Source organism: Eucyclogobius newberryi, unplaced genomic scaffold, assembly GCF_026437365.1.
Source record: "Eucyclogobius newberryi isolate DKJ021-1_F unplaced genomic scaffold, fEucNew1.0.hap1 SCAF_10, whole genome shotgun sequence".
In the NCBI taxonomy this organism is placed as follows: Eukaryota; Metazoa; Chordata; class Actinopteri; order Gobiiformes; family Gobiidae; genus Eucyclogobius; species Eucyclogobius newberryi.
The window spans coordinates 18,695,105-18,716,681 of record NW_027315724.1 but is presented as its reverse complement, the minus strand read 5'-3'; the positions used below and the strand labels follow the sequence as shown (position 1 = coordinate 18,716,681).

At 44.9% G+C, this 21,577-nt stretch overlaps 1 protein-coding gene across 2 annotated transcripts; it reads right to left on the bottom strand.

Moving 5' to 3' along the window:
• Positions 1 to 353: 353 nt before the first annotated feature.
• LOC140376136 (period circadian protein homolog 2-like) lies at positions 354 to 12,757 on the bottom strand. 2 transcript variants are annotated; one of them, XM_072461973.1, is made up of 21 exons: positions 12,327 to 12,757; positions 10,396 to 10,488; positions 9,641 to 9,795; positions 9,394 to 9,515; positions 9,100 to 9,301; positions 8,202 to 8,253; positions 7,394 to 7,536; positions 6,898 to 6,976; positions 6,697 to 6,803; positions 6,420 to 6,573; positions 6,002 to 6,110; positions 5,617 to 5,896; positions 5,376 to 5,532; positions 5,165 to 5,301; positions 4,866 to 5,072; positions 4,529 to 4,774; positions 3,389 to 4,449; positions 2,803 to 3,010; positions 2,237 to 2,459; positions 1,693 to 1,843; positions 354 to 788 (listed from the first exon to the last, which is right to left on the bottom strand). In XM_072461973.1, exons 1-21 carry the CDS (start codon positions 12,695 to 12,697, stop codon positions 636 to 638), a joined length of 4,410 nt encoding a protein of 1,469 aa, XP_072318074.1. In that variant the 5' UTR covers positions 12,698 to 12,757; the 3' UTR covers positions 354 to 635. The 2 variants fall into 2 exon arrangements, with proteins under 2 accessions (XP_072318074.1, XP_072318076.1); XM_072461975.1 differs by having other exon boundaries at positions 5,376 to 5,529.
• Positions 12,758 to 21,577: the final 8,820 nt, after the last annotated feature.

Genomic DNA, 21,577 nt, shown 5'->3' with positions numbered 1-21,577 from the left:
TCAACATTCAAAAAGTAAATGTAATAATGAGTTATAATAGAGCTGTATCTTCTACTCTTGCATACAAAAAAAGAAAGTCAAAACTTCCTTCCATCCACTTCCTTGACTTGGCTTTGTAAAAAGATAAAAACGCACGCGGATACTGGTCGTCAGGAGCAACCGCGCGGTCTAAGGTCTAAATACGTCTCGGACAAGGTCACGTTATTGTCGATAAAAAATGAAATATAGAATTCCTCTAGGTTTGGCTTCAGCACATACAATCTAACTTTGTTAAACTTTGCATAAATAAATAAATAAGACACACAAAAGTACAGTTACAGTGTTGGGTCCAAGAGCCACCAAAGCTCCCCAAAAAAAAACAGTTTAAAAAAGTGACTTCCCGTTTGAAATACTAAACAACACAACGTTTTACAGACGGGAAATGATGTTTGAGTAAATAAAACCTCTTTTTCCTTCTTTAATAAAATATATTTATAGATATTTATAACAATACCATAATTTATATGAATATAATTTGTCCTTCCTCACGGCGATGGCACGGTTTCACGCAGTTCCAAGTTCGTTGGTGCGATGGCAGGTCATTGTCTGTGAAAAGGGCAGGTGTCTGCTCAGAGCGCCCCCTGCTGGCGGCGAGTTCACGAGCCGGAGTCGGGCTGAGGATGGGACTCTTCCGATTGGCCCTGGGGGTTCCGGGCCTCTCGCCTAAGCTCCTCCCCCATCTCCCCAATGTCCATGTCGGGCATGTCGTCCTCTAGATGCGCCGCCGGCTCCTCGCAGTACACGCACTCCTGAGGACACGAGAAGTACACGCTCAGAACATGTAGGATTTATACTGCGTGGGTCGTGTACATGTATGTCAGAAGTACTACAGGGATTTACAGGGAAACTATTGGGAATCGGGTGCTGCTCTGAAATACGTCTCTCAAATATTTATTCACGCAATTAACAAAGTGCAATTTCTACTATAAAAAAATAAATAAATCTAGACCTCTCTGAAGTTTCTAGACTTTTGTCCCTCCATGTCTGTCTGTGTTTGTTCTTGTTTTCCTCACTATTGTTACGGTTTTGTATTAGTAAAAAAATAATTATAAATAAAATAAAATAAAATAAATGAAAGTCTGTTTTTGGTCATTTGTCATCACAAAACACTAGAGCAGGAGAAGGAAAACATCTAAAAGTCAGAGATATCCCTTTGAAACTTTCTCTTTGATATACTAAATGTAAAAAACTTGCATAAATAAATGTATTGCAGGTTTTTACATCATGTATTGCTTTCCTATAAATCTGATAAATGGACAGTACCAGGTTTAATACTTCATTTTTTAAAATACAAATAAAAGGTACGGAGAGGACTTTTTGATCGATTCTTTAGTATTTGAGTAAACTACTGTATGACAAATGGTGAAAAAACCAACAACTCTGTCTAATTCTGTGAGTTAAAACTTGAATAAATCAGGCTTGAACGTGTAAATCCTTCAGTACGAGCTGTAACATAAGTACAGTCTTGTTAAAGTCTGGTGCTACATTGAGGCGTGACCTTTATGTTCCTGTGTGAGAAACATGCAGAGCAAACTCACACGCCCGTGCAGTGTTTAAACCCAATAGTGCCCCCTGCTGGATAAATAAAACCCAGCTGCACTTCACTGTCACAGGAGGAGGATAGACTGGTGTGAGGTGTGTGTGGGGTCTTACTTTGACATTGATGGCTGCGGGCAGACCTCCTCTCCTCATCCACGGATGCTCCTCCACCAGCTCCCGCCGCTGCTCGGAGGAGAAGTGAGGCTGGGTCTTCTGCATGTGCCGCAGCCGCTCTTTGTCCTCGCGCAGAACCTTCTGAATGTCCCTGTCGACCAGAGGAAATGTGTGCCTTTAGCCTTCTGTGTTCCTTTGGTGCCGTAGCAACACTGGAATTAATTATTATGGCTTTTTGATCTGATATGAGGAGAAATTGCAGTTGTAATTTTGTGATTGCTTCAATTATCAACGACGGAGGGTGAAATCCTTAACACACTTTTATTCAAACACTAGATGGCCAGAGTTATAACTTAATTAAACATTTTGTCTTTTGCTGCATGAGCAAAAAAAAGTACAGTATGTGAGGTATTATTTTTGTGACGAAATACTTCAACTTAGATTCTGTTGCAGTGATTTAACAACAATGTAAAACTGACAAAAACATAATAATTATAGGTGTATGTAAAAGAATGACTCCATTGTAACACGTCTGAGTTCTCACCTTGAAGGCATCTGGTAGGTCATCATGACCTTGTCGTCTGCGTTGGCCATGAGCAGCCAGAGCGGCTCCTGCAGCACGTATTTGATGAAGTGCTCTTCATCGCCCTGAGCGGACGCTTTGGCCTGAGCGTCGCAGCCACTTTCACCTCTCGACTTGGCTTTGGCCTTCGGGTCGTGCTCCAGGGAGTCCACGCTGCCAAAGTACTTGCTGGTGTTGCTACTTCCTGTGAACATAAATGTAATAAACACATTAAATACAGTATTAAGAAGACCGTAGCATTAAGAAGACTGTAGCTGGTACACTAAAGCTACTTCCTCAAACATGTTCTGGATCATTTAAGAAGACATTTTTACTTCTCATTACTTTCTGTGGTACTTTCAGAACAAATATTAATACTTCTGGACTTCTGCACCTCTCCTTGCATCAGGCGTTGTGATTATAATTCAACTTGCAGCGTATGTTTCGATTACAGATTTGGTTTGTTCATATATAACACTAGAATCTCAAGAACTTTGACCCGTTCTTCCAAATCAGACCCGCCTTAAGCACCAGAGTTTGCTACTGACCTGTTCTACTGCCTGAGGCTCCACTGGCCGAAGTCCCGCAGCCGTTACAGCCCGAGCCGGAGCCCGACCTGGAGCCAGAGCCCATGGAGCCGGAGGTGGCCGAGCCCGTCCCGGAGTGAGAGTCCTCCTGCTCCTGCAGAAGGATGTCCAGCAGGTCACAGGACGACGAGTTCCCGTCGCTGTGCACGCCGTCGCCCGGAGACTCCACCTGGAGCAGAGGCAGGGGCCACACGGTCAGTCTTTGAGTTCTGGAGTCATCAGATTATTTAACCGTCTGATAAAGAGTAATCTGATTACTCTCTGATGGTTTGTTCGCGCGGGTTTTGGAAAAATTATGTGAAAGACATTTTAAAGATTGAAACAGTCATGAGCTTTCTTTTCTGCATGTAACTCACCAATCTGATCATTCTTGTCATCTGATGTTTCCGTTTGCCATGTAAATGTACTTATGTTGATGAACGGTTCTTATATACATATACATCCAAGGCATTATCTAACGCATTTCAAGACACTCAGAGCTGTGATATCTTACTAAGTCTGTCACGAAGCTGGTGATAAACTGCAGCGTGTGAACCTGAACTCTCACCTGTTGGTGGCTCTCAATTTTGACAGTGGGGGGCCCGTTCTTCTGTCCCTCTGACGCGAACATTGTGTTGTTCCCCTGAGCTCCAATAGAGAATGCTGTGCTGTCCTGCCGTTCCATCGAGCGCTGGCCCTCCTCCATGCTGAGCAGGTTGAGCTGCAGAGGAGAGCTGCATCTGGACTCAAACAGTGGTGGGGAGGTGGTGGGCTCCCGGGCCCCAGAGGCCGGTGTGGATGAGCGCGATGCTGCTCCTTCTCTGGGCTCCACCGCGGATGCTTTGGAGGCGTCGGCCGTCATGCTGTAGGAGAACGGCTGCGTGGGATAGGCCGCTTGGGCCACAAACGGGGTCTGCACTGGGAACGAAGGCTGCTGCACAAAGGGCTGCTGGGTAGTGTAGGCCGTCTGAGGTCCCTGGAAAGGCTGCGCCGTAGTGTACTGGGCGGGGGCCGGTTGGTACTGCTGCTGAGAGGCAAAAGTCTGCACTGGAAACTGTTGAGTGGTGTAGGCGGCCTGAGTCTGTATGGAGTAGGCGGGCTGAGGGGGATGAAAGGCCTGCTGGGTAATGTAGGCCGGCTGATGTAGCGTCTGCTCAGGGAAAAAGGCGGGTCTGGGAGCCGCCCCCAACTGTCCGATTTGACCTATCTGAGGAAAGAGGTAATTGGGCAGCACCAAAGCCACCACAGGTGTAACGATGGGAGCAGGATAGGGCGTGGCAGTGGGTGGGGCCTGCGTGCTCTGGACATCTCGGTACGCGGTCGACAGCGAGGGGTCCGGCCGTGGGGCCTGGGGCGGGGCGGCTGAACCAGGCTGGTACAGGGGGTAGGCAGGCACCATGGTGGGGTACGACACGTTGAAGGCCGACTGTGAGGCCTCTGAAGGGGACCAGGAGGTCTGGTTGAGCCCCTGCAGTGGAGGGCGGGGTCTGCGGTTGGACACGGCGCTGTCGGAGGAATCGGGGTGCTTCATACGGGGCTTCTTAGACTTCCTGTTTCGGTTGCCCTTCCTTGTAGCGTTCTCTGGTCTGGTGCTGCCCTGTTTAGCAGCTCCTCTCAAACCCGAGGATTCTGAAAGGACAGACCAGAGTTATTTATACTGAAAGAATCAAAGGACATGATACAACCTTCTAAATGAACGTGTGTGTACCTTCAGCATTGGCAGCACCCCTCTGCTTATGCAGACATGTGGAATAGTCCTTCTGTAAAGAGCGGGCATCTTGGAGCTCTCTGCAGCGGTTCAAAAAGGCCTGCTCCTCCTTCTGAGTGTGAGCGGCCAAGACCTGTTTGGTCAGGCCCAGCCTCTTATAGGCCTCTTTCTCGTGACTCGGGGGAGACACCACACAGACCGGCTGTGCAATAGGAGCCGGGCTTTCAGCCACATCCTCAATTATCTCTGTACCAGGCACAAGTCACACAAGTTAGACACATACAGAAGCTGTCAAACAAATATTTAACCAGGGTTTGTTTATAACACCAATACTGACCGGACTCTGGCTGAGGCTTCTTGTCTCCTACATGGACTATGGTGCTGCTGTAGCTGCACTGGGAGGTGATGGACACCACACTTTCTGCTTTACTCGGTAGAGTAAGTGGTGCTAGAGGAGCTCCGACAACAGCAGGTGCCCCTGAGGGGCGCTTTTTAGGGGCTTTCATGTTGGAAAGGCCTGGCTGGGCGGGCAGCATCAAAGGATCTAAGTATAGTAGGCAGGTTCTCAGTCAGTTTCAAGCCAATTCTATTGATAGTGTACACAAAAGCTGATTTTTAAATATCGAACAAACATACCTGTGGTAGTGTCCTGTGGCCCTTGGATACCCTCCTCTGACCCTTTCTTGCCGTCATCAGAGTTGGAGGAAGTTGTATTGGAGGAAAACTGATACTTCCGCTTCACAGTGATGGGAACGTTGCAGCTCTCCAGGTATCTGCACACAAGGGCTGAGTATTACAACACAATCATAGAGAATATACATACGGCTCTTGTTTCAATGGTAGCTACCTGATGACACTATCCAGGCAGCTGATCTGCTGGTAGGAGCACACAGTCTGATCTTTGTAAGTCAAGTCCTCCATACTGGCTGCAGTACTGTCTTTGGCCAGCAGAGTGGGCACAGAGTCCTTCACACGCACTATTGGACACTTTTGAGAGGCAGCTGCTAAAAACACACAGGATTGTTCAAATATTAGACACGGTTACTAAGCACAGACGAGTAATGCGTGTGTTTCCGTGGTGAACTCACAGTCAGACATCTTCTTCAGCTCTGGTCTGGATAAAGAGGGCGAGGGCGACAGGCACGGCGAGCGCAGGCTCACTTGTGAATCCTGGTTCTTGAGCATGTGCACGCCTTTGCAGATCTCCTGGAAGGTGCGCGTGGGTTTGGCTTTGCCCGTCTTTTCCGGCGTGTTCTCCACAGCCATGTTCCCGTTGCTCTCGCTGGAGGAGCAGATGCTGACCAGCTGCTCGTGGGAGCCGTTGCTGCCGTGGCTCCCGTAACCGCTGGAGCCCATGTTGTGCACCGGCTGGAGAGGGGAAAAGAGGGCGTGTCATTGAGGGCGCTTTTGTTTTGGAAAAGCCTCGACTCATCATTGAGTGCAGCGTGTATTTACTCTCAAATAAACACGTACTTGTAACAGGAGCCGGTGGATTTGTTCACTGATTTCTTGTATGTCGGAGTCCAATATCTTCCCTCCGTGGTAAGCAGGCGCCGCAAAGACGTCTTCATTCACAGGGCCCCTGAAATAAATGAATATTATTAATAAATCACAAAAGGTGGGCGATACCGAAGTACTTAGAAGATCACAAAAGATATAAAAGTCAAAACGTCTAGTGTAATCGTCCAAACAAGGATATAAAGTGACATCCCTGCCCTTTTATGATTAGTTTTAAGTCATTTCATCATCATTTTGTGTCAAAACCGAGACATGTACAGGCACATTTTAGCTCATTCCCGATTTATTACGTAAAATATTGTTTTTGTCAATATAAAAACGACCCGGTTTAAACCCGTCAAACCGAAATATCCCCGTTGACGTCGCCACTTACATTCGAACTTTGTGCCTTCCGATCACGAAGGACACTTTGCGACTCCACGGGTTGACAAAGCTGGACCAGCTCGTGTCCAGGGTGACGTACTCGCCATTTCGAGCGCAGAAGCGGATGGAGGAGTGGTCGAAGGGCTGACCGGCGTACTGCAGGACTGCGGACGGAAAACACGCAAAGAGGACGTTTAACCACGGAAGATGCACGCGCAAAAAACAGCCAAAAACAGCTATTTGAGGATTTTATCAGGTCGAAAATCAATTAAAAAACTAGCACTTACTTCTCCTGTGCACGGCCAACATCAGGGGCCGGTCGCTGGGGTGCAGATTGAGCAGCACCGGCGTCCCGATCAGATCTTGGGGGAGGTAACCCAACAGAGGAACGGCCCTGAGTGACACAAAGAGAAGCAGCGACAGTCAGTCTCACGTGTTACAATAAGAGCGACACGTTTACGTCGTTTTGCTGGATCTGGACTACGGACCTCTCGTCGACGTCCTGGAACACGCAGTTGGGAGTGTGCGTGGTGGTGAAGATCCGCTTGTCCGGTGGGATACGGGGCGCTTTGAACAGAAGGAGGGACAATCATTACAAAACTGTACATCCGTTAGGGCCCGGCGTGTTCTAGAGCCGCCAAGTTTAGAGTTGTTTGGTCTTTTAAGCCATAAATGTCGTCTTAAACAAACCAAAAATTGTGCGAGTCGACCAATTTTAGCTTTGGAAATTAACTGTGAATTTAGTCAGGCTTTTAACATACAAATATGCAATTTAATAGTACTTTTCTTGTCTCGTCTTGAACTAATCCCAATGCGTGCGACAGAATAACCGAAGACAATAAATCAGATTATAATTAGCAATAAGATTTATGTGATTTGCTTCAAAAATAAGGGACGAGACGCAAACTGCACGAGATGAGAATAATAAAAGCATCGGTAATATACATAACAAACGCAGATGTCTTTCCCGTTGTCTTTCCTCACCTTCGTAGCCGGAGTGCACACGTTCGGCCAGCAGGAGGCAGCAGAACTGTTCCTCGGAGAGCTCGGCGTCCTGGACTTTCATCAGGTATGGGGTCATTCGGAACGGGTAGTACTTCAGGTTTCCTTCTCGCTCCTTTCCGCCACTGAAAACGCCAGGTATTTGGTTAAAGTTCCGCCTCGAATAATAAGGACACATTTTATTTATAACGGGGCGTGTCAAATATGAACTTTGTGGTCACTGAGGCCAAGAACGTGGTAGTTCATGTTTTGACACTTGAGTGGTTTCTAATAATTCACAACCAGATATGAAATAAAATAAATAAGTCTTGTAATTTGTAATTTACCACAAAGCTGATTAGCCCCTAGAAAAGGGTTCGGGTTAGGCTTTAATATAATTGTTTCTTAATTAATAATAGGAAATGTACTTGTTATTCAATGTCATTTTTTTTTTTTTCTTTCTATTTATTCGTTTTTAAACATACAGCAACAAAAAGTTATATATAAAAACTGACCAATGTAAAGAAAAATACACATATACACATATTAATATGTAAAAATAATAATATTATTAATAAAGATGAAAGAAATAATAGAAATAGAAAGAAGGCAGGGCAGGCCAGGACCATAGGGAGCTCAGAATAAGTCAATAATAAGATTAGCAGATAAAGAGGAGAAAGTCATTTCATCATGTTTATTCTTTTTATTTGGGGGGTCATCTGGTCTAAATTTAGATCTGGTGAGCTCTAGGTGATAAACAAAGGACCCCCTGTGGCCTGGAGCGCAGCGTGACTCTCAGCGGGGTGTTTACCTGATGCGGCAGAAGAAGGACTTCTCCTGCATGCACTCGGTGGGAGAGGACTCTGGATTGGGGGAGAGAGAGGATGAATATAAACATCAAATGCATTAGGAGAGATCCTAAAATAGACCTGGACATAAGAGCTCAAGTCCGGGTTTGTTTTCTCTGCTCAAAAGTGCAAAGTGGTAGATAAATGTGGCATCGCTTTCACACGGGTTTCACCATCTTAGCGTTCCCTTAGCCAGGCACACGTAAAACCTTGGAATAATTCACATTTAAAGAGTTTTTAGTCAGTGTGCCGGTTTAATTCTCTTTATTTGGTTGGAATTAACTTTAATTTTCGCTTTCAAACGGTTGTTTCTACATCACAGAGACTTTTGAAATACATTATCAAACCAAATAAAAGGTTCAAAATGTGGTCAACTTGTAGAACATTTGCACATAAAGTGTATCGTCAATGAAAATAGGCCATTTTGATCGAATAGCGCCACCGTCTTTGCTACAAAAGCTCGATTGGCGTTTAGTCGTCTCCATCTCTTTGTCATTCGTAATAATTTAAAACCATTGATGAACTGCTGCAAAAATAGATTGGCAAATAATGCATCCGACACGTTAGCGCGGGCCAGGAGCGACATGTTGCGCGCGACCACGTCAGCCGAGGTGCGATGGGGCCCGTTAATTCAGTCTGTGCGAGGCGTGTGCGGGCATGTGCGCGCCGGGAGGGGCGGGGCCGAGTACCTTGCAAAGGAAACGCGTGTTTCTCTGTGTGCGGCAGGCGGTGCGAGCCGTGTTCCATGTGCGAGGTACATGTGGAATTAAAAATCGACCCCCCCCCCCACTTTCCTGAACGTACGACCACGGGAAAAAAACGCCCACGAGAACGCCCGCTTCTGCGATCGGCGAAACCCACCTGCTCCGGTGCACATGCTCCACGACGGCAGGCGGTAGGGCGTGGTGAAGCTGTAGAACACGCTGACGTCCTGCGGCGTCAGGAACTCCACGAACTTGGCGTTGTGAAAGACCTCGCGCTTGCAGTTCAGGATGGACGCCGCCTGGTCCGAAATGTACACGATTTTGCCCGTGATGAGCGAAACGGCCACGGCGAAAATGTCCTGTGAACAAAAAGAGAAATTGATTAACACAGGTTACGCCACGTGTGAGGAAAAACACGAGGTCGCTCTCGTCAAATGTCCGCGGCGCCTACATTGTTTTTGAGCGTGTACTCGGAGGTGATGCTGTTGATCTCCTCGATGGTGTAGGACGACACGTCAAACCCGGGCGGTTGGCTGTCGTTGACCATCAGCATTTGGTAATACTCTTCGTTGGCTGCGAAAACAACGTGTCGTTAGAAGCTGCGGACGAGCGCTCGCAAACGGTCGAAACACCATGTCAAACAAGAAGAATAAAAGCCTTGTGCATTTCCCCCCCCAAAAAAAAGGGGCCCCGCTTACCTTTCACCTGCTTGACGCACCGCAGGGCGTATTTGAGCGTGTTGACGGTGGTCGACTTCCCCTTGCTCCTCTTTTCCGACGGCAGGTGCATCTTGAGATCCTTGAGGGTCTTGAACAGCTCCTTCTGGGTCTTAGCCTTGGCGGACTGCTCGCTACTGCGGGGGGAACATGAGACAGAAACACGTGTTGAGCTGAGGCGGTGATCAGAGACGGGAGAGCGGGAGGAGCCACCGGAGGACGACGAGGGGCTTTGACGAGCGCCGCTAAAATCGCTAAATCTCACCATAATAATGTAGAACTATGTAGAAGTCGCGTGATAGTTTTGGGGTTCTGCCAGTGCACAAACTAACCACTACACCTGTAATTTAGCTGGCTCGTGTTTTTTTTAACAATATTGCATCTTTTAAAAAAGGGTTTACTGTTGTTTTCCTGCTTCGGAGTTTACGTCTTAGTAAAGTTTCAATATTATGGTGGTATTTGGTGTAGAAAATGTGTCATTGTCAAGTCTAGCCACAGTGAGACATTTAGTTTAGTTTTATTCGGAAATGGAAAATACTGGATATACATGTATAATCTGAGTGCGTTTGATTACTTTTATTAGGTTTCCAGATAATCATTAGGTCGAGGAGCGCTGGAGATATCAACTCCCCTCTGTACATTCTTATCTTTTGTCCCTTTGAATTCACCTCGAGCGAACAGAAAACGTGCGGGATAAGAGTGCGTTTGGGCGACGTTGAGGCGGGAGGTGAACAAACCTGCAGCCGCTGGTGGACGGGTTGTCCTGCTCGGAGCTCACAAGGCTGAAGGCGTTGGAGCTGCTCGGTGGCGAGGGACTGTGAGAGTTCGAGCTGTAAAACACAATTTAAACGTTATTATTACTGTGAAACGTGCCGAGACACAAAAAAAACACGACGCAGAACAACCAACGCGACAGTATTGCAATTGTTGTTTTGAAGACGTGCTCGATGAAAGTGTTTGTAGTTAAAGCTGTGAAAAATGAGCTCAAAGAGATAGAAACATCTAGAAACAATAAGTATAAAGTGTTAAAAGTGGGTCGAGACGTTTCCCCGTGAACATAAATCACAGAAGATAAAAACACAAAGGTTAGCCACGGAAAAGTGGTTCATATCAAGTCCAGAATTAAGACGATTCAATTTCGCCGAATCATCAGACACTGCACAGGCAAAGTCACGTTTTTGTAGCAAACGATGTACTGCAAACCCTCCATTTTACCTCACATCATTAGGAAATTGCAAATCGATGCGTTTCTACATATTTGAGGCGTTTGCTCTGAAAAACACACCGTTCATAACATCGTTTCGCCACTTCCAGGCCCCAAACTGTGAATTGAAGAGTCAAATTGCTCCGGTTCATAGCGACAATGAAAAAAAACAACAGATTTGCCCGACACCAACGACGCCAGAAAGATGATTACACCAGACATTCACAATTCTTTTTCCCATTCACAAAAAAAAAAGCGTACAATAGCTCGCCCGCATTTCAACCCATCATCTTTTGTGTGGAAATCACTCGGCAAATCGCCCGGGTGCAATTTGCGCACAAGAATGGCGATCTGAGCTCTTTTGTAACCGGCATGTAATGTGGAATCAAAGTGCCGTCGGCGGCAGGAGAGTGGTCCGTCCAGTGCGGTGAGTCAGACGGGGGGAAAACAACACCAGAAAAACAACGACTCATGGAAAACAGCGCTGTTATTACGCCAAATGAAGCTTACTTCCGTGACCTAGATGGCAGCGGGGCGGCGGAGGGAGCTGTAACCGCTCCTCGCAGTCCGGTGCGCTTTGGTCCAAAAGGGTGTTTGCGTTTCACCGGTTTGATCGATTGATTAGTGTTACGGGGCTTGAGAAAGTACTAACGAGTCGTAGTTTTGCGACTCTGTGTTACGCGACGATTACGAGATAAACAGTCTATATGTGCAACGCGATCGTCTTTTATGATCGTTGCAACAAAACACAAAATATGTTTATGTGCGTTATGTTAATCTAGTGGTAGAGCAATGACTCGCCAATAATTTGACTATAAAAGTATAAAAAAAATAGATACTTTTCGATGCTAAAACTAGATACTCGTTAGTATCAATTCCCAAATAAAAATCCGATACAGGGCAAAGTTTGACCTTTTCTGAATAGTCTTGAATGGTCTTCTCAGTATATCTATATCACAATTAGTATAAGAGGATTATTTCTTTGAACAGGACTAGGCTGTTGTTGAGCCTAGTTGTCCTGAGGGCCGTTACTCTCCACCGTTTACTGCCCTGACACACAATCGGCTGACACTGCCCAGCCAATCCTCCTGCTAAGCTGCACTGAGACCTTTAGCGGGGACGCAGAGGGGACTGTGTAATGGGAGAGGCCAGAAAATACAAATGCCTGGATATATTTTAGAGTGTCCAGCAATAGTCGATGTTTAAAGACACGTTTCAACACTTTAATGTAGGTTTAATCATCAGACAAATGTGAAATGTCTGTAAAAGGACGACTTTACAACAGCGTTTTCACTTTGAAATCTGTTTTTTTGTTGCAGTTTTCACTATAAACCCTTTACTCGCCAGTCAAACGTTGCACATCTTCAAAACAACACAATCTTATATAAACTGCGATGTATTGCCCCCTCTACTGGGAACGCCTTGAACTACCAAACCAGCTCAGTCCGGTGTGACGGCGATCACCTTTTGTTGCTGCCCGACGACTCCATGAGCGCAGAGTCCTTCCCGTTGCCGTTGGAGCTGCCCACCGACTCATTGCCGTGGGACTCGTTGCCGTGCGATTCGTTGCCGTGCGACTCGGTGCCGCTGCCGCTGGAGCCGCTGCAGCCCATCTCCATGTCCTCGTGCAGGGCAGCCCGCGGGCGCTTGCGCTCGTCGTGCGGCGACCCGGGCGAGGCGGCGCGCTCGTGGCTGCTGTCGCTGCCCTCGGACACCAGGCCCAGCTCGGGCTCCAGCTCGCCGCCGCGCCCGCCGCAGCCTTCGCCGTAACTGTTGGCCATGTCCTGGGCGTCCAGAGAGAACAGGTAGTGCTTTGGATCGCTGTCTTCAGACATAAGACACGAGGCGGCGTCGGGAGATCAGGCTATCGTCCACATTGTGCTTCAGACGAGAGAATTATCTTAAAAAGAAGAAAAGGAGACAACGTTACAAACAGATCGAGATGAGGCTTTCCCCAGATATCGGTCAAATGTATGATCGATGACACAAATGGCACTGACCATTAAGAAACATGAAACACGGAAACTGGACTTATGTTTGATTTGGTTTGTTTTGGACTTTACTTCCTTTTTCTTTGGATGCAACACCTTCCTGAATCTTTCTTTTCAAAAAATGTGTTTCTTTCTAGTCTTGTTATGTTTGTGTTTGCTGCTTAACCAACTTAATACTTTAGAAAAATTAAAACAAACAAAACGAATAATTAAAACAATCAAAATAAAACCGTAATAACATAACAACACGGTAATAAAATAATAAATGTATTCTTTGTCTGCACTGCCCAGGTCAGTCCCAGCTTGTCAGATTCGTCTTTTTAAAGCAGGCACTGACTGGAAAAAGAAAATGGAACACTGATATGATTTTATATGTCAGATTATTAAAAGCAACACGTGAATGTGTGACCTTCACTTCCAATCCGCATGGAAGTGGGCGTCCATCAGAACTACAGCGCGCTTCGATCTGACCGAAAACGGGTTGAAAACGGTCAGAGTTCAGCGCGCGCTAAACCTGTTGATGACCTCGTTCGTATTTTCACACAAGGACTTCAAAAGTTCCTGCTGAAAGGTCCGTGCGCCGACTGCCCTTTAGAGAGCGCTTAAGCCTCAGAGCGCTTTGAGCCAGTTCAATCTTCCTAAAGGGCTCTTCGGATGAAAGCGAACTGCGCCGAAAACACTCAAACAAACCGTCTGATCATAAATAAGACAGCTAGCAACCAGTTTCTATGCAGCACGGACTGTTGCGATGGCGAGTTTTCACTTAAAAAAGCTGCATCGCGGCTTTTTTCCTAATGGAGACGACGAGAATGTCCCAAACTAGCATTAAATGTGCAGATCTCCCATTTGTTGGATTAAATGTCTTCATAATACTGCTGAAAAACATGCTGGGAAAGAGTCACCATTCCACATATTTGACCCGTCACCTGGAGACCGTTATGCAAGCTGAAAAAACAAGGCTATCTTTACGTTTGATCTGTGGTTCAACTGCATCTTAGTTGGATTAAGAACTGTGGAAGAAATGTGTATGTTTCATCTCAGGCCGAGCATAAAACCACCCTGCTTTGTCTTTATTTACGATGTGGGCACAGATCGACCCGCGTAAGTCTTTAAAAAAACACGAATAACAACAAGAATATATCAAGAATGTCTGCTTTTCTTTGACAGCCAGGTCAATCTGGGACTATTTTACCCACTTCCTGTGAGTCCGATCATGTTGCAGGCGTTTATGCAAGTGTGCAACTGGACTTTACGTAAGATTGGTGTTTCTATTTTACATAACTGTCAGAGTCACCGTTTAATACATTAAAAAAAACACAAAAATATAACGATAACTTGCCTTCCCCCCCCCACCTTTGAAATTACCTCCCATTGGCTGTGCGTGCCAGCCAATCAGAGCGCCGTCCGTGGTTTTTTACAGGTTAAACACAGGCGAGCCAATGGAAACGGGGGTTTGGAGGCGATAAACGACGAAACCGGTCTTTTGACACGTTTGGTTGGCACTCGGGAAGGCGGCGAGAACGGGCGACAGTGTCATGTTTCTCGAGCTTATGAAACGACCCTGATATCGCGATTTTTGATCGGGCCGCGGAGCCAGACGGGTTACATAAATGAAAGTGTCATCGCAAGTGAAAAAAAAAATGAACTAGATGTAGCACAGAAAGAAACCTGCATTCTTTTAAACTCGTGTACAGGAAATGATGCAGGGCTATTACAGAGGGATTAACGCCGACCGAACTTTCCCTAAAACGACTAATGACAATACACAATGGGCCCTTTGTGGTGCAACTCCCAAATCACTTAATCAGACTATTTTTAGTTTGTTTGTTTGCGATTTTGGAGGAAATAAAATGCAGTAGAGGCCAGTGTTTTGAATATAAAATGTTATTTACGGTACATCATTGGTGATATTTCAACATATAAACTTGAGTTGGGGGGCAATTTGAGTGTTGGGAAACAGTGTTGCATAAAATGTCATTAACATTACATGGATTTTTTTCCTTATTTTATTTAAATATGAGATGTTGAGGAAAATCAGTGCAAGTGGTAAGAGCAGTGACATCATGCAAAAACCCTCCCAGCACGATCAGCACGTACACCGGGCATTATACAACGTCACATGGAGCCAAAGCGACCCACGTCTCTTTCATAAACCCGCACACGCCTCGACTGCGTCAAAAACGGTCCCCAGAAAACGCAACGCATTTGTATTAGAGACAGAACGTGGCTGACGCAGTGGATAAAGGCGTAAAACGTGATTAAAACGTCGCTTTCAAGTTACAAAGTTCACATTGCGCTGCTATTTTATATACAAACAAATAATGTATTACAAAAAAGACATTTGTATAACTCCAGAGGCGCTTTTTAAAAATTATTATTATTATTTTTTTTTAAAGCGCATACTTTTACGTCAAATCTCGAAATGACATAATTGCAAACTATCGCGAGATTTAAAGGGACCGGCGCAGACTGGATGTAGGCTACGGCGTTCTAGTCTTAAAATAATAGTATAAAATGTTGTTTTTTTGAACCTGTTGAACAAAACTATTGACTGAATAACTGACTGATGCAAAGAGACGCACGTACAACTTTTTACGGCTCTTTTGCCACGCGCTGTTCATAAGTGACCTGTAACCTAGGGTCGGGTAACGGCGCGTAACATTAACATATACATGATTATAACGGATCTATTAGTTTTATGTTCACACTGCACCACATGGGGACTGTCCCGTGCGGGGTCCCGTGCTCTCCCGAGGGCAGTGCAGGGGCCTCTTCTCCGGTGCTTTCTCACGGGCTGCACTTGAACGTTTTCTGCCGTGGTCAAGTCACGAGAGACGCCGATGCCCGGATGACCCGCCGTGGGAAAAGAACAAGGTGTTCCAAGAAGTAGAATAATCAACACGTTTATTTTGGACTTGCGTTTTAAATTAAATGTGGACATGCACCGTTTAAATTACACCGTAAATGTAGTTTCTTGTCAAATTAAAAAGGATAAACAAGTTGGATAGAGACGCCAACTAACCGTTATTAAACATAATGATGAGAAAAAACACAAGTATACAGGTTACACAGCGAGAATACAAATATAATAACTCAATGTTGCAAGATGATGTATTTGGTTGGTACTTGACAAGCCCCATTGGTCAAAATAACGAAAATGACAATATAATGTCAAACGAATACACAAAGAATATACGTCAATAAATGCAGTATTTAGTTTTTTGCCTTAAGAAAACAAAAATTAAATAGGTAAATCCCTTCCCCCATCGAGCTCCCATTGACCTGATATTGAAAAGCCACACACACGTTGACCTGCACTGCACGGTACACTGACACAGTTATGTAAAAGTCACCGTTATGGCCGAACCGCGCGGAATTCGGCCGCGACAACGCAACATATCGGCCATTCGTGGTGAAAAAACACGCTTCCCATTCCAACGAAACCACAAAAAGTCACGAAACGGCGCATTTTGGTGATAAAACGTGGAAAAAAGTAGAGCGACGGGGAGCGCTGGCGCATGCGCAGACGTGTTTCGTTATGCAACTTGACTGTCTGCGCTAGTTTACGATCCTCACGGAGAAAGAATGAAGCAAACTCACCGGTGCAGTCGAGAGAAAAGTCAAGAATCCGTAGGAGATGAGCGGGGGAAAGATACTTGGTCAGCAGAGACGCAGTTATATCGCGTCCCGGTTTCCTCAATGGGAGTCTCTGCTCAGACGCCTTGACACACTGTCGAGCACTTCGTCCTCGGCCCGCTCCTGCTCTGTTCACGACGGCCAATCACGGAGCCCGCAGCGCGACCCCAATTAGAGTCCCGCCCCTGGCCTGCGCCGATTGGCCTAGAGCCGAGGGTTTCCATGGGAAAGGTGACGACATGGTGCAAACAAACTGCGATTGGCCCCGGCGGCTGTCCTTCGTTTTACATAAACAAGCCAGCCCCGGCACGTGGGATCCCATGTTGTGTGTGGTAGTTACGAGCGCGTGGATCAAGTGCAAAACTTACATAAATGTAAACAAAGACCGATTGTGATAACGTTGCACTCATTTATGTGGTTAATAGTTGTAGCGGGGTTACATATTACATACAAAGTTAATATATTTGTGCCTTATTCAACACAAGGCTTTTACTATTTGTATTACTACGTGTAACTTTCATTATTTGGGAATTTGAATGGGAATCATTTACTTTTGCTCTTTGTTGTTATACATTGTTATTATATTCTTATACATTGCAAAAGGGCAATTAGATCGGTTAAATTAGATTAGATTAGCCTTTATTGTCCCTTAATAGGGAAAGTTGTACTCTGCATTTGACCCATCCTTTAACCAGTGCCACTGGGGCCACCTGTGAGGAGCAGTGCGGGGCCCATCTCCATTTCTCTTTGTTCTTGGCTTGGCTTCACTACCTTCGCTGGAGGTTGATGCCACCAATAATGTCTAAAATCTATATTTGACACAATTATTTGGTTGTTTTTGCTACTTTAGCAAAACTACACAGCAACTAAACAACTAACTAAACATCAAGTAATACAGTTATAAGCCCATTTCTATGCTACACATGAGCATGTGCTATTACATTGATTATTCACAGCAAAAGCACAAAGTAAACCACATCTAAAAAGGAAAATTACTAGTACTAGTAAGTTTATAACTAACTGTATGAGTTATAAACAAACTCACATAGAAGTCGGCCTATAAAGTTCAATAAATTACTATTACTAAGAATAGAAAAGTATTTGGAGAAACTACTAAGTAAATGTAATTGGACGATATTAAACAACGCGCAGAAGTTGGTCTTTTTTACACTGATCACACATTTTTAAAATGCTTCTTGTAGACTTACTCACAGTGAGGAGAGTAAACAAAGTTACGCTGCCAAATATTTTACTCAAGAAATTATCCTACATGTAACTGAGTACTACCCACCTCTGGAGGATGTAGTGGAGGAATCCAAGCTTCAGATGCAGTTCTACACGGTCATCATTTAGTCCATCCTGAGCTCGTCCATCACTGTGTGGTTCTGACAGACACAGACTGTGCATTCTGCTGAGAAAGGAACCACTGCTGACCTTTCTCACCCTGGGGGGAGTGGCTCAAATAGCCACTCCCCTCCCTCGGCCTGTGGACTCATGAACACTCTGACACCTGTCACTTTAATAACTCATGTCAATAATACACCTACTGTATTTGCACTATTGTTCTGATCTAGCTGTATATTTTACTAATCTTATTTTTTTATTCTTACACATAGTAGAAAAATGTTCAGTTCTATTTCATCCAAAAGTCATTCTCAATCATTTGAATGTGCATCCTTCTCTGGGCTAAACCCTGCCCACTGGGAGGAACCTCTTGATAATAGCCTGTTTTGTTTATCCATTTGTTTCTCCTGAACCTAATCTTCTTTGTTGCCCTATAACAGCCCTGTGATGGACCATCCTCTTGTTTGCTGGCTGCAGCTCCCTGGTGAGTACCTGAGTAGCATCTGACTGGCCTGAGCTGGTCCTGGCCCATGGCTTCAGAATGCTATTGTGAACCACAGGTGAATTGAACCTTAAATCTAAATTTCTGTTTAAAAAGAGAATCCCTCTTTAAACCGAAGCAAGTTCCTAGTTTGGGAATAGCAATAAAATGTTTCTGAACTATTCAACTAACAATGAACTAGAAAAATGGTTGATGGCAAACTACTGTCATTAATTAGCAGTTTAAATTGCAGTCTTATAGATGATCAAGGCTAGACATGAATCTCAACGTTTCCTAAAGCCTAATATGATCAGATGGGGACATGCTCGGGTGCGCTTCCAAGGCTGCTACCCTTGCTTGCATCATGAGTCTTTAGAGGTGTGAGAATTAACATCCTCACTCTATTTCAGTCCATTTTTCAATAGCAATAAGCATGAATGGAACTTGTTCTTGGTGCCAGGTTTGCGCATCTCTCCGTTCGTCATGAGTGGAGACAGGAGAGCTGTTTGAGCACATGCTGGGATGGTAGCCATAACATGCTCAGCGAGTGAAATTCTCCGCTTTGGCACCAGACTCGCATTGGCTCTGAGTAGATGTGTTTGCGCTGTGGCCAGTCAGCAACGTGCCCGCGCCAAGTCTCTCACGTCCTCCCACTCTCCCGGCGTTGAACTTGCACTGTGAAAATGAAAGTCTCCTTGTGCAATTTTCAAGGTTATGTCATCATGTCATTGCAACGACACACCCCTCTGATTGGTGTCACTGTCGTTGCCACGTGGACGTTGAAGTCCCCCAGTAGAACAACGGAGTCCCAGGGACTCCAAGAAGGCCGGGTACTCTGCACTACACTCGGGAGACCTGTCCCCAACCCGAAGGCGTAGGAACCCTCTCGTTCACCGCGGGGTGAACTCCAACACGTGGCGGCTGAGGGGCTATAAGCAAGCCCACACCAGCCCGCCACCTCTCCCCGCGGGCAACACCAGAGAAGTGGAGCGTTCGGCCCCTCTAGAGGAGATGGTTCCAGAGCCTGAACTGTGCGTGGAGATGAGGCCGACTATATCTAGTTGATACCGCTCAACCTCCCGCACAAGCTCAGGCTCTTTCCCCCCCAAGCCAGGATCTATGCCCCCAGAGTCATTTTTTGTGTCCGGAGATCTGGTCTTTGGGGCCCCTGCCGTCGATGAACCGCTCTTGGTCTGACCTGTCACCAGGACCTGTTTGTCTTGGGAGACCCTACCAGGGGCTTGAAGCCTCGGACATCATAGCTCCTGAATTCCATGTTAAGTTTTATAAATGAGATCCCGTTTTTCAAGGTAATACCTAAAATGGCTAAATGCAAGATACATTTGATGCCATATACTGTGGGATATTCCAGATAAAACAACATCTCGATGGAGACAAGCAGGTTGGTAAAAAGTGGGACAAAACCATGGCCATTTCTGACCAAAGGAAAACAAAAAATCGTTTGACAGGTTTTTACAATTTAATTTTGATTTTATTTTGTGGTTTCGTAGCTGTTGTACATATAAATTATAGTTTTACACCAATCGAGCAGGTATTTGTGGAGAATTTTTTTTGTAGAAAATTACAGGAAGTGACATCAGACCATATTATGGTCACATATTATAGTCAAAAATGTATGCAGAATTTACACAATGAAACAACATTTTTGACTCTTGATATTAATTGAACAAAATAAAGGTGCTCCAATATCTATTTTTGTCTGCTAAATAAAAAAAATAATGGTGACATTGGATGAGTTTTTGACCAGTGTTGCTGGTTAATTTCCTAGTGTCATCATTTACAAACAGGAAGTGAAATCATAAACCTAAAATATTTGCTATTTTGTAATAACTTTTTCATAATTTTTTTTTGCAAAATTCTAATTATATATATCTTAACTGCATTTTAGTTCAGTGAGTGCTTATAAAAGTAACCATTTATTGACACTTTAAAGATAAATATGCATCAAATCTGATTAAGAACTAAACCAGGTCTAAAATTTGACTAAAAATGTCTGAAACATTTTACAGAAATTTCCAGGAAAATATCAATCCAACAAAGCAGATCTCGACCAGCTCCAAAATGAAACCAGATCTGAACCAGACCCAAACCCGCTTCAAACCAAGCCGAGTTCAACTTTAAGACAAACTTCAACTGAACTTTAAGCCCTAAATCAGAAAAGCAGACACAACATTAGTGGCCTATTTTCTCCAGACTACACCACCTGTACCCACACCAGAGCTTGGGGACCCACTCCAGAAGCTTTTCCACATCATGAGAGATTGCGAGGTGATAATATGATTTCAAATGTTGGCAGAAATGTACGTAGGTGTGGATTGATTCATGCTGCATCCTTTTCATTAAGTGTAATGCAATCACATCCGCCGGCACACACACACACACACACACACACACACTCACACACACACACACTCTCACACTCACAAACCATACAGAACCGCTGTCCCTGGACTCTCGGGGCGGCAGACTGGGGGACCCCGATCGTGGGCGGAATTCCCAAAACAGGTGAGTCACACAGTGGGTGGTTCCTGGTTCGGCCAATGCTGTGATTATCTAACCAGAAATCCTCTACAACTCAAAGACACAACACTGAACATTAACCCAAATGCATTTACTTGCTTTAATGTAGAAGCTTTTTCCATATAAGGACATTTGACAAACCAAATAGGACTAACCCCTCTTCCGACCTGTGGCAATCAGGTTTTGTCCAACAGGTTTTAGACATAAGCGATAATCAGATATTTTAGCAACAGAAATGTGCTGATGGGCCTAGAGGACAATCACAGCTTTATTTTACCTTTTGTACACGGTGAACCAAAATATTGATCAAAATAGCTTGGAAAATGTTCAGAGCACTCAAGCCTCAAATGCAGGACAAAACAATGTGGATTTAGAATTGAGACTTGACCTGGAGCCCTCTGCTGCTGCTGATCCTCGAAACATAGGAACATGGTCACTCCTCACTTCTCTATGGGGTACCAGGCAATTTACAAAAAAAACATGTACATTGCAAAAAATATGTGCTGTATTTGGCAATGACTTGAAAGGAATTTAAACTCAAACTAGAGGCTTGGACTTTGGACAAATAAGCAGATATAATGTTTTAAAAACTCATTTCAAAGATACGTGTGTTGCATTATTATGATGGAGCTACAGTCACAACAAGAAGGATTTATCAACTTATTATGGGATAATGGAGACTTGTGCAATAACTGAAGAGTTCATTTGCAAAAAGAGTTTAG